The following is a 12,267-nucleotide window of genomic DNA, read 5'->3' on the forward strand; positions in this document are numbered from 1 at the left end:
AGGCGCCTGCGTTCGGCTTTCTGTCTCCTGCAAACCAAAGGAGAAAGAAAGAACTGACGGAGGAAGGGAATTATCTTCTGTTTGCCGGATTTTAGACGGGAGGATGCAGACGTTTTTCTGGAATCCCTTTCAAAATCAAATCCGTATTTGATGAGATATAAGCACACAAGAGGAAAAAGCAAAATGAAGACTTTGGCAAAAGTGCAGGGGAAGACTCACGGCCCTGGAAAAGTGAGTGTTTGGTCTGTCACACCAACTTTTCTAAAGTATAAAGGTTGTTAAAGTAGCAGCGGAGCTGCTCTTAATAATCAATAAGCTTAAATTAATGCAGGATTTCTTTTAGATGCAATAGAGGAAGATATTTCATAAGATCTCAAAACGCAAGAGTGTATAAAGCAAATTTATTGAAGCCGTTCTCTGTCAGATCAGTTTAAAATCAGCTGTACCTTATGTTCATTAATATATTTATTTGTAAATATTTCCCCCAACTTTTTCCAATCAATTAAGCCTCAAACATAAAATAAATTCACTTCTTCTTTGTCTGAGTTCCTGTTGTGCAGCGTTCATTTATCCTTTTTGCCCCTTGGAGAAATTCCTCAGATAAGATAAGAGACAAGTTTATTTGACAGACAAGCTAAAGGAGAGGTGAAGCTCTGACAAACATGTAATCATCTTTTCTACTGCTCACACCTGAATACAATCCCACATTATGCTACTTTTTCTATAAATTACGTTGTCTTTCTCCTGTCTTCCTGACGCGCTCGCTCGGTTTTCTGTTTTGTGGATCAGGTCTCAGGAACCAGTTTTCCGTCAGATGAGGACCGTCAGGAGATCAGGACGCAGCTCGTCTGTGCCAGGAAGTCCAGCATGGCTGCAGGATTTAAAGGTACAGTAACATATCCAAAGTGCTTGAATCTTTCTACATGTTGTGAAATTACAACCACAAACATTGATTTACTTTATTGGGATTTTATGTGACAGATCAACGCAAAGTAAGAGAACAATCTTTGCTTACCAATTATAATTTTCAATAAGTCAATAGCTTGCAGAGGCACCTTTTGCTTAATATTGATGGAAGGACATTTTCCCCCTGTTATCTGTGAAATAACCTGCTATTTTAACCAAAAGTTTTTCATAAATATTAAGGATTTATTGACTTAAAGCAAACTGCTGGATTTTGCTGAAAAGTTACTTGTAAGGGAGTTTTGTCTTATTTCACTAAGATATTTCCTCCAGAAACTAGACCAGAAGTACCAGAGCATAGGTGTCAAACGCAAGGCCCGGGGGCCAAATATGGCCCACTGTAGCTTTTTACACGGCCCTGTAGACTCCATGAAGCCTCCAGTTTCTCACAAATTTGCAAAATTCACACAAAATCAACAAATCCCCACATTTTCATTTAGATTTTGCTGCAAATGTGTCTCAAAATTGGTGAAAGACATTGAGTTTAAGTGACTGCTGCCTCAGACCTACTTGATGTCATGTGATAGTATGTGACTGACAGTGTAGCTAAAAGTCACATTTGACATTGTACATCAGCACAAAATTCCTTACAAATATTCCTAAATTAATACCACAAAATCTGTGATTTTGAGTACAAAAACAATCACAAAATCCTGGAGGGACTGATCAGCAGTTATTTAATTTTAAGAAAGACGTATTGAATGCTGAAACAAGCAGCTATTTATTAATATTTTAACAGTTTAATGGGTTTTATCAACATATTCAGGCACAACTGGCCCTTTGAGAACATTCAGATTTTTGATTTGGCCCAAAACAAAAATGAGTTTGACACTCCTGTGCTTTAGGGTTTAGAGCATTTCGATTGCTGTTGCCTGCAGCTCTTTGGTTCCCCTTAAAGGGGCGCTGTGCTCACAGCCCTAACATTTGATGAACAGGTCTCTGATCTGCACCACAACACACCGAGTGGCCAGAAGCGAGGGTCTCATGTTACACCGCTTTGATGATTAATTACAGAATTATAAAGCCTGCGTTTGCTCACAGCGGAAGGCATGCACATGCAGCAGTCCCGCATTGTGGAGAGATCATTGCGCTTTAGCAGAAACGGATCACGATGTCGGTCAGAGTTTGCTGAAGGATAACCGGGTTGTTTTCGTGTGGCTGTGATCAGTCGCTCTCCGTCTGTCAGAGAGCAGAGCTCTATGTTTACATGTGCAGACGATAGCAACAGCTTTTGCTTTGGTCTTTGCAGACTTTTTCCATGTTTAGCCTTGTTTGAGTTGGTGCATAAATATGTTTAAATCTAATCCTGCTTGTGGCGAGTTTCAGCAGCGGTGCTCAGATGGTGAAACGTTGATTTTGCTTCTAGATGAAACGTTTGTGCTTCAGAGTCAGCAGTGCGAGTCTTTATAACATTTGGTTTTCTTCAGCAGCAGTGGTGGTATTGATAGAAGACTCTCAGCCCAGGGCGGCATGGTCATGGGAGTGGCCAGCCGTCAGGGAGATAGATTTATGTTGCTTAGCATTTTAAGTCATTTTTTATGCATTCGCTGCGTGATGATGGCGAAGTTGTCGTTATTCATTCTTCTGTTTTTAAATGGATCTCCACTCCATTTATTCAGCTCTAGTTCAAAATTTTAAAAGCATTCAGTGATCGAAGCTGAACCTGACTATTAAACAATGGACAGATATTTTTTAGGATGTGATTTTATATTTATGAACCCTTTGAAGAGCTACTTCAATGTTTTTGAGGTACACATGCACAGAATAAACTACACAAAACACTGACTCCACTGTTTAAAAACTTCATTAACGATGCTTTTACTCCTGCACATCTGGAGCTTCGAGTACTTTTAACTTTTAAATGTAAAACATTCTTGTGTTTTGCGGGAACGGTCTTTGTTCAGAGGAGAGTGTGTGTGATTTTAGTTCTCTTTGGGTTATTTAAGAGGGTGTGGGGTGAAGAAGGGGCTCTGCAAAGCCAACAAAATGTTCTGCTGGTTTGATCCCGATCTTAAGAGTTTGATTTATGTTTTCTTTGCAACTTCAGCTGCAGCTACTCAGCCACTCAGTCACAGTGTCAGTGAACATCTGCAACATTCAGACTACGACCTTATAATATGGTTATTACCATAAATTGTTTTCACAATCCATTTTGTTTTCACATCATTTTCTTTCTACGTGCCTAAAACGGCCATGTTTGTGTTCCTGCTGTGCTCGTTCTTCTGCAGCTGGTTGTATTTTGGTTTGCTTGGCTTGTGATGCCGTTGCCCATGTGAGGAAGGATCACACGTGCTTGCAGAAACGTCAAAGAGGAAAAGGAAACAGGCGTCTAGTGGAGCTGGATTTTATGTGAGAGTGTGAAAGGAAAGGGAATTGAACATAAATGCTCCACTGCTCCAGATTTTCATTTGTGGCATTTCAATGCTCCCACTTCCCAATTAGGCACTACTGTGCATGTTTATTATACATGTACATGCACAACAGTATCTAATTTATTTATTTTTTACTCTAAAGACACGTTGCATCTCTCTTGATCTAAAATGCTTATTTAATTAAAAAAAACAATTATGCACTGGGTGATGCAAACCCTGAAGTAACTGCGTTTCTTTCCACTATTGAGGACTAAACTGTCTCAATTTTTTTCTCTTGAAGCACTAAGGGTCCATCCAAGAGACTAAACTACAGAAAAATAGCCAAAGACTTATGAAACATTTATTTTACACCCTGAAGAACTGAATCTTCCACGGGCCTCAGATTCATGGTCGGTCATTCCTGCAGAGAACTGAACCTTGTGGCTCAGCCCAGTTTCCTGTCCCAGTGAACTTCCTGGTATTTGTGCTGCTGCTCTATCTCATCCATCGCTCCCCTGAAGGAAAGGCAACATTCTCTCTCACTGAGATCCCAACAACAACTAGAAAATTCCTGAAGAAATTTAAACGGGGCCTGCCAAAGCGCGCTCGTCGGTCTGGACCCGTCGGTTTGGACCCGCCGTTCAGACGCTGAAAGTTAGCATCTGAGCTGTTGCTGCTGCTGGCTCCGTTGCCATGGTAATTAATTGTCCGCCATCAACTGGCAGCTGTGATGAAATCAAAAATGAAATCATTATTAATAGTAAGAGACAGTATTTCTGTGTCCAAGATCTCTCTTCTGGCATTTCAAAAGTGCCAGTAGGATGGATTTAGTTTCACATTTCAGGTGATTTTTTTTTTAAAACTGAGGTTCGGATCCATGGCGACACCTCAAGTTTTTTGCAGGATAAGTTTGTTTGTATCATCAATCATACACAAGATAATGCAATGTTCTGTATTGGAAAATTAAACAGAAATCAAATGAGTTCAGTATTTTCAAATATTTCATTTTTTACATACAAAAACAATCATTTCTGTGTTTTCTGTGTTAAATCCTAAGATCAAGACATACAACAGCATTAAAGACACTGTTGTTAAAAACAGCTCATAAGGTCAAACAAAGACAATTTAAAGGTTAGTGGGAAAATGGATGAAACTTAACTGCATCTTTTAGATATTTTGACCATTTCTGTTTTTCTGTAGATAAATACAAAAAATGTTTGCTTGTAATTTCAGAGACATGTTGTCAGTAGTTCATAGAATAAAAGAACAATGTTCATTTTACTCAAACATTCTCCTATAAAAAGTCAACTCAGGGAAACTGATCATTTTAAGTGGTCTCTTCTATTTTTCCAGAGCTGTAATTCATCCAATCTGACTAATTTTAAGGAGAATATTTCAGTTTCCAGATGAGCAATGTGTTTCTAAATGCAGTCAAATGCATGTGCATGCCACAGATTTTGGATTTTCATTTGAAAATCTGAAGTTATTTATTCAGTAGTAATTAATTAATTATAACTAATTGCTTATTCTTTTTCTGAATATAAAAATTGAGTTAATAAAGGCAGAGAGGAACCAGTTTGGAACCAGATGCTGGCCCAGCAGTACAGCTTGCCTCCCATCGCAGCTCCTCCTCCTCTTTCCTGCCTCGCTCCCTTTCTCTCTCTCTCTCTCTCTCTCTCTGCCCCACTCATGATCTGTCTCACTACACAGAGACGGTTCTGATCCAAAGTCAGGAGCATCCCTCTGCCTCTGTCGTACCATGGGATGAGACTGCCGTTATATTTCAGCAATTTTCTCCCTCGTCACATTTGGAATGTGAGTGGAAAGCTCTCTGCACACTTTTCCTCTCATGTCCCCCGTGGGATCACCGTGGGAACAGAGTGTGTGTGTGTGTGTGTCTGCGGGCTCGTGTTTGTGTCTGATGGTGTCGAGTGGAGCAGCGCGAGCGGACCACCATGAGAGGGGGTCACCACCAGCGAGGCTGCGGATGTCAGCATCTGTTCAGAAAACTTCTCAGTCAATGCGGCTGCTGCTTTGCCAGAAGTAGAGGTACGTAAATAAGTCAATGCCAAAACTATCTCAGTCTTTGGAGATGGACTCAAGTTATTTCTTAGAGTAAAAATAAGTCCAATTCATCCACATATCACAGATTAGGAATGTTTAATCCATTCACTTACTCGTTCTAAGATCAAAAAGTCTCATTTTGTACAGAAACAGTGACTTTCTGGGTTCACAGAGCAGCTTCACTGCTCTAAATCGAGTCACAGAAAAACAATGAGAGACTGAAGCTGTTGATGCTTCTCCACTCCATCATCATGAACGGCGTTTAGCTCTAATTTGACATCATGTGGGAGGAGAAACTAAATATTTCACTGCTTAGTTTGATTTTGTAAACCTCCAGACGTCTGTGAGCTGCGAATCACAAGCTGTAAATGAAATGACCAAGAAGGACTATTTAATCTGACAGGGTGTATTTAAAGTGCAGTTATTTTCAGCTGCATCAGAAAACACGTTCGGATTTCATAACAATTAGGTCAAAAGTGGAGAGGAAGTGGTGCTCGAAAAAAAATATTTAAAAAAGGGGCTAACAATTAAATTTCTTCTCTCAGAGCTTGAATCTTTTAATTAAAATTAATCCTATTTAGAAATACAACATTTTAAATGAATTTATCTAATCAAAATAACAACAAGAAAAGTGTTTTTGAAGTGCGTGTTAAAATGTTTAGGGTTAAGTTTTAAAAGCCTGATTGTTTAAGTCCATTAACTGTAACCAAAATAGATTGTGTTGCATTATTTTTAACAGGACATACTTAAATTTAATAACTCAGCTTGTGTCCTTGTAGACAAACTGCTCTAAAAATCCTAGAAATTATGGAGTTTTTTAAAATTGTTCTTCAAATGTATAAAATCCTGCTGGAATGTGATAAAATAAAGAAAAAAATAGTCATCATTCCTTGAAAAGTCTGAAAATCCTCACAGGATGCTTTTCTTGTTTGTGATTAATCGCTGGGCCTTTAAACCTTTGGGTCATTTCTAATTTTAGATTTGTTTTGAACGTGGGTGATTTGGTCTATTGAGGCATTTCTTCTGCATTCCAAACAAACTGATGTCTCCGTTTATCTCTTCTTCTGTTTTTCTCTTCTTCTCTGACTTCCTTCAGTCACAGTTCCTCCACATGTTGTACAGATGTTTTCTTTTCTCTGGCAGACTCGGTTCAGGTTCACAGTTTAGTCTACTTCACATTGACCTGAGCTTCTCTTTCTTTTTGGTCCTTTCTGCTCTGGATGTTCGCGCTCGCTTTGCTCTCCCTGCTGCCGCCGTTTTGAAATCCTGCGTCTGGCCGATTGCATCACAACATGTCGGCCTCCGGGAGAGAAGCTTTTCTACTGTCGGGAAGTTGTGGAGTAATTTTCCTTCGAAATCAGACCTCAGCTTGTAACTCGAAGAGAATCAACAAACTTCGATGAGTTTGACTTTTATTTTCTTGAGGAAAACAAGGCATCCTGAAAACAAGCTCACGTTCAGGAAAAAACTGTGATTCTTTCTTCATGTGCGTTTTTAAAAAAATCCATAACTCTTAAACCAGTTTGATGTCAAACTAATAGATCATACAACTGATTAAGAAAACTGCTGAAATAATGTCATTTCAAATAAGATGAGAAGACTAATGATATACTGTTTTACACTGGAATGTAAAATATTTTGTTTTTATTCTTTTTTACATATGCATTTTTTTAAATATATTTTGCCAAGTTACAGCTAGATGTTTCCATATTTAAGTGAAAGATTTTAAACCAGAGTGATTCTTCAAACAACTTTCCTGAAAAAAACCCAACCCACAGCATGATACTGACACCACCATGTTGTGCCAAGTGGACAATGTCTAATGTTCATTTTGGTGCCAGCGAACCACATGCTTCAATCTGTTGCCATAAAAAGCAGCGATGAACTCTAAACACGTCGTTTCTGCAAAACATGAAACGACAGGATGAAGGCGTTTAGTGCGACGTTTACGCAACTCTGGAAGAATACAAAAAATAATGACAGTCAGACTAAAGTCATGGATTAATTCAGTTTTCCGAGCCACAGCAGAAAAAGTCTGCACTTCCACGTCTGAGCTGCAACTTTTTTTTGATAAATATCTTCTAATCACCGAATCTAGGATGCGGTGAGTCACTGTGGGTAGATACACCCCGCCTAAAAAAAGTGGATTTAAACACCCCCAGCAAAACAATAACCTCAAGGTTCAGTGAAAACATTTGCAAACAAGGGGATATTTTATACATTGCAAGCTCATGTTTATCTCATATTATGGCCTGTTTGAGCGCCATTCTGCACAGAAAGTGATTTTCCAAATGCTTTAATACTCCAGCGCAGCACAGACAGCTGAAAACATGCGCACACGTAGACAATTGTCTTTCTCTGGCTCTGAGCGTTAAATCCTCTGTTGTTCCAGTTGTTCATGGGGGGAGATTACAGAGCTCCGTCTTGCAACATGTGAGATGTGAAAATGAAAATGGCCCCGAGCTTTTTCACCTCTGGGTTGAAGAGTTGAAATGTTTGCGGGTCTGTTTGATGAGCTTGTTGCGTTTTGGAAGAACGCAATCCTAGAATCAAGAACTTGTGCTTATTGTCTTCGAGCGAGTGAGTTTGTTATCTCCGTAAAACTTCTGCTGCGTTGTAACTTTCTAGGTGTTCCCTTCTCTGCCAGCGATCTGAGATTGTTTTAGTTTTTCACTGGTAACTCATGCCGTTACTATTTATAAGAGAAACGCCTCCAGATGCAGAGTAGTTGGACTTCCATTGAAATAGTTTCCCTGAGTCACCGCACATCACCAGTTTGACTCCCAGCTCTGATTCATCGAGTTCACCAGTAAGAGCCAAGTCATTGTTTCCCGTGTGTGATGGAGTAAATACAGACACACAGATTCACTCTGATTAAATAGCATCAAGTTAAATATCTCACACTTTTGTGATGGTTCTCCTGCTAAATCAGACATGAATACAACTCTAAATTTATAACTGTGAGGTCCTCTGAGGTGAAATTCATTCAGAAACAAAAGAAGTTTAGACTTCATGCATGTTGCATGAAAGCCATTACAGCGTTATCTGCTGTGCATTACTTGAACTTCAAAGGATTCATGAAAAAGAATAGATATGATTTAACGTAAATAAAATACTCAAAAACAAGCAGCATCCAAACTTGAGTATCTAGAGCTAGCTTAGCTTACTGAGAGGAGAGGAGGTGAAACAGCAGCTACTAATGCAACGTTGCTTCATCGTTCGTCTCTGAGCTCTTTATTAGTCACTGATGCTTAGCTGTAACCAAACCAGACAGAATGGATGGAAACAGACTCCTTTCGCTTCCAAAACATTTCACACCACTTGAATGTTTTCATATACATTATGTCCAAAATGTTAATATGTTTTGATCAGATTTTATGTAATAGGCCAATACATTGTAAAGTGGAAGGAAAAAAGCACTTTGTTTCTAATTTTCTGGACCCGAGTCAATTACTGCAGAACGACCTTTTCATGCTTTGGCTCTATCAACTCCAATCTGCTGCTCTGTAGTTTCCCCACAGTATGATGCTGCCGCCACCATGCTTCACTGCTGGGATGGTGTGTTCAGGATAATGGGAAGCTTCATTTTCTCCACACACAGCATTTTGCTTTTAGGTTAACTTTCGGCATTCTTCCGCATGTTTTTTGTCGCTGACATTAAACTAACTACTAAACGAGAATTATTAAGACTTTATTTCTTCTTACTGCTCTCTCTAAAGGAGAGCATGACCAATGCATTCTCCCATATGACCTATCGATTTTGGAATATTATTTTCTAACCCGATTCTACTGTCTTTCTTGTCTTTCATGGTGAAGTTTGGTCTTAAATGTTATCTAAAAACACATGATTTGTTTTTCTTTCACTTCATGATAATGCGCTAATTTGTGTAACTGAACTTTGTGGTTTCAACGCGACAAAATGTGGAAAAGTTCAAGGTGTGTGTTGTAAGGCACCGCAGGAAAAAGCCAAACAGTCTGGATCAGAAACTACAGCAGCTGTAATTCGTTGAATTAGGGACACAGATAGTCAGGTTGCAGATATTTGTTGTGCAACAATAAAGCGTAGCGTTATAAAAATCTAACAAGAACTTTAAAAGAAAAACCTTGTCTTTTCAGCCCACATATCCCATTATGACATTGTTGATGTAATTATAGCAAACAATTTCCTTCTGTGGTTTACGAGTAAACCTTGTCTGGTTGACGGTGATCCAGCAGGATGAGACAAAGTTTGCAGCGTCGTTCCCAGATGAACGTTTTCTTAAACCCTCTCAGTAGTAAAAACGCGACTGGAGAGAGTTCCTGATTTGTGGTTTTTGTGATGACAGTATCATTATTACTGTGACGTGGCAATAATAACAATTGCATCCATCAGTATTTGCATGTTATCAAGCCCTAACCATAATCCACCCTACAGCTGCATATGTAACACTAATGTGGGGCTAGCATGTGAAATGTGCAGAGCTTTCATCGTGTTTAGAGCTCAAACATCATGATGCTGATTGAAGTGCAGCTCCAGCTGTGTTCAAATGACGCTGCCGACCGTCACAGCGATCAGATCAGAAGATGGGAAATAAAACTTCTGTAATAGTCAGAAAGATGCTTTCTGCTTCTAAGGCAAAACCAAAAAGTGTTAACATATTATGAGAAACAATGTTTTTCTTAGGCAAATTATTTCATCTTTTTAAGATTTTATGAATCTCATAAACTATATTTTTTAAATATTTTTTGTTGTCAACATGAGTATCAAGTGCAATAATTTCCAGACAAGTGTTTCCGTGCACATGCATGACAACAACAGGGGAACTGAAGGAGAATATGGGGTCAAACAATGTAAGGAGGAAATTTAGTGGAAAAATAGCAAAACAAAGTCAGACGACTTCAATTTACCTTTGACTCGCCGACAGGATGAGGCTGGGAATTACATTTTATCTTTGACTAAATATAAAGAGTCCTTAGAAAATAAAGAAAATCATCTTTATTTTAGAAACAGTTACAGAAAATCGACTATCTTTGTTCCCTGCTTTTCAAAAGGTTTGAATGACAGTACAGAAATGTTGTTTTTTTTTTACTGTTCTTAGAACAAAAATGTTTCTTTTTAGCCTTTTAAAGTTGTGTCTCATTTACTTTCATGTGTTTTTGGAAATATTATTTGAGTATCTGGAGAGAGCCACATGTTTACTTCAGCTCATGCATCCGTCCACGGTGTGAACCGGCTCCTCTCAGCTGGGTCGGTGGTACCGGGTTCCAGCTGACACAGGGAGGCGGGAAACAACCTGGACAGGAAGAGCAGATTCTCGCTCCTGAGGAGAATTTAGAGAAGTGAATCAACCCAACATAAGAAAGATCTCACACAGTCACAGAAAAGACATGCAGACGTCATGCAGGCTGGAATTTGAACCTTCTTGCTCCAGGGCAGCATTCCTCCTCCTCTATCAATGCAACGTTTTATTATCCAAAAAGATGAAACAAAATACAACAAATTGATACAGAATATGAAATGATAACAAAGCTTGTGTATTGTCTTAAGACTGCAGATGGAAATTAAAGACAGAGCGTCCAAGAAACATTTTAACTTACCATAAATTTGTCTGATCTTTCATGTTGTGATAAATAATTGAATCACAGAAGGAATGCACATTAAAGCAACGTTGTTGCCTTGCAGTGAGAAGAAGCTGGATTCAAACCTCACCTGTTCTCCCTGTGCATGCCTGGGTTCTCTCTGGGTACTCCAGCTCCAGTCCACAATATTCATGCTGGGTTCACTACTCTTTAAGTTGACCTTAGATCTGATTGTGTGTTTGAATAACAATTTGTCCTGTGTGACTCTTTCTTGTTTGTGTAGATGTGATTTTAATCAGAAACGGACGGATTAAGGTGCACACAGAGAGAATGTATGGTTGTTTCTGTCCAGGACTAAAGCATGTCTGTTTATTTACTTATTGCGTCTTTGCAGAGATGAGACTCTCAGCTTTTATAACATTAACTGCAATCTTTTTCTTTCCATCATTGCTCCATTGCAAAGTGTCATAAAATGTAAGTGCAGCAGGTTTCACCATGGGTTTGTGCTTCATGTATTTTTAGCTGTGCAAAACGAGGAGCCTGGTGTCACTGTGTCTGTCAATAAACACTCTTTCTGTGGATTAGGATAAAGTTTGTTTGTTTCTGCTTGAACACAAATTGAAGTTATCTTTGTCATGTTTTGTCCTGAGAGGCAGTGTTACTCAAAGTTGGGCTTTTGAGCCTCTAATGCGTATTATAATAAAAATAAAAACATGGATTTGGTCCTGAAACAATCATTAAAATATTTGTTTAATTTAAAGATGATTTACAATAGCATATTTACTTTATAGTTATTCATGTAGAATTAAATTGCTACTTAATAATGAGTGGAAATGTTAAACTGGAGCAGCTGTAAGGATCACAAGTATTTGTTATTCAGTTGGGAAAATTAAAACTGGAGGAATCGTTGTTTGCAGCCGTTCCTTTTTAAAAGTTTCTAAACCAAAATCTGTTTCATGAACTAATAAAATGTACAGTTGTGTAAAAAGCAGTAGAGATACATTTCAAAAGTGAGTAAAAATGTATATTCTGTTATGTTTTATTGCCTCTGCCTCATGTTTGTTAGTTTTTTTTCTCTGTGAACTTTACTTCCCTCTTGGAGTTTTTCCTGTTCTACTTCCTGTTTTGCTGTCGCAACAGGTTTTTCTTTATATTCAGCACACCTGCAATGCTTTAAACATTAATATTCTCCAGAGATTCCCGAGTGCTGTTGTTTTCTCATTAGATTTTGTTCCCACGGTTCCTCGGGTTTAATCTTTGTCCAAATTTTTGTTTATTGTTCTCTGGTTATTTGCCATCAAATGACATGTTTGTTTTCATCAGCGTGTGT

General features: G+C 38.6%; 1 protein-coding gene across 3 annotated transcripts in view; it reads left to right on the forward strand.

Moving 5' to 3' along the window:
* The first annotated feature begins 17 nt into the window (after nucleotides 1-17).
* Nucleotides 18-12,267, forward strand: part of arhgef25b (Rho guanine nucleotide exchange factor (GEF) 25b) — a 31,065-nt gene continuing 18,815 nt past the window's right edge. Inside the window, exons 1-3 of one of the 3 annotated variants that reach the window (XM_044123424.1) lie at nucleotides 20-231; nucleotides 790-886; nucleotides 5,025-5,363. In XM_044123424.1, coding sequence (XP_043979359.1) covers nucleotides 5,270-5,363 — 94 coding nt within the window. In that variant the 5' untranslated portion in view covers nucleotides 20-231; nucleotides 790-886; nucleotides 5,025-5,269. Of the gene's footprint in view, nucleotides 232-789; nucleotides 887-4,596; nucleotides 5,364-12,267 lie in introns of those variants that run through there. The other 2 variants (XM_044123423.1, XM_044123425.1) reach the window with 2 other exon arrangements.

This window comes from Gambusia affinis, linkage group LG07, assembly GCF_019740435.1.
Source record: "Gambusia affinis linkage group LG07, SWU_Gaff_1.0, whole genome shotgun sequence".
In the NCBI taxonomy this organism is placed as follows: Eukaryota; Metazoa; Chordata; class Actinopteri; order Cyprinodontiformes; family Poeciliidae; genus Gambusia; species Gambusia affinis.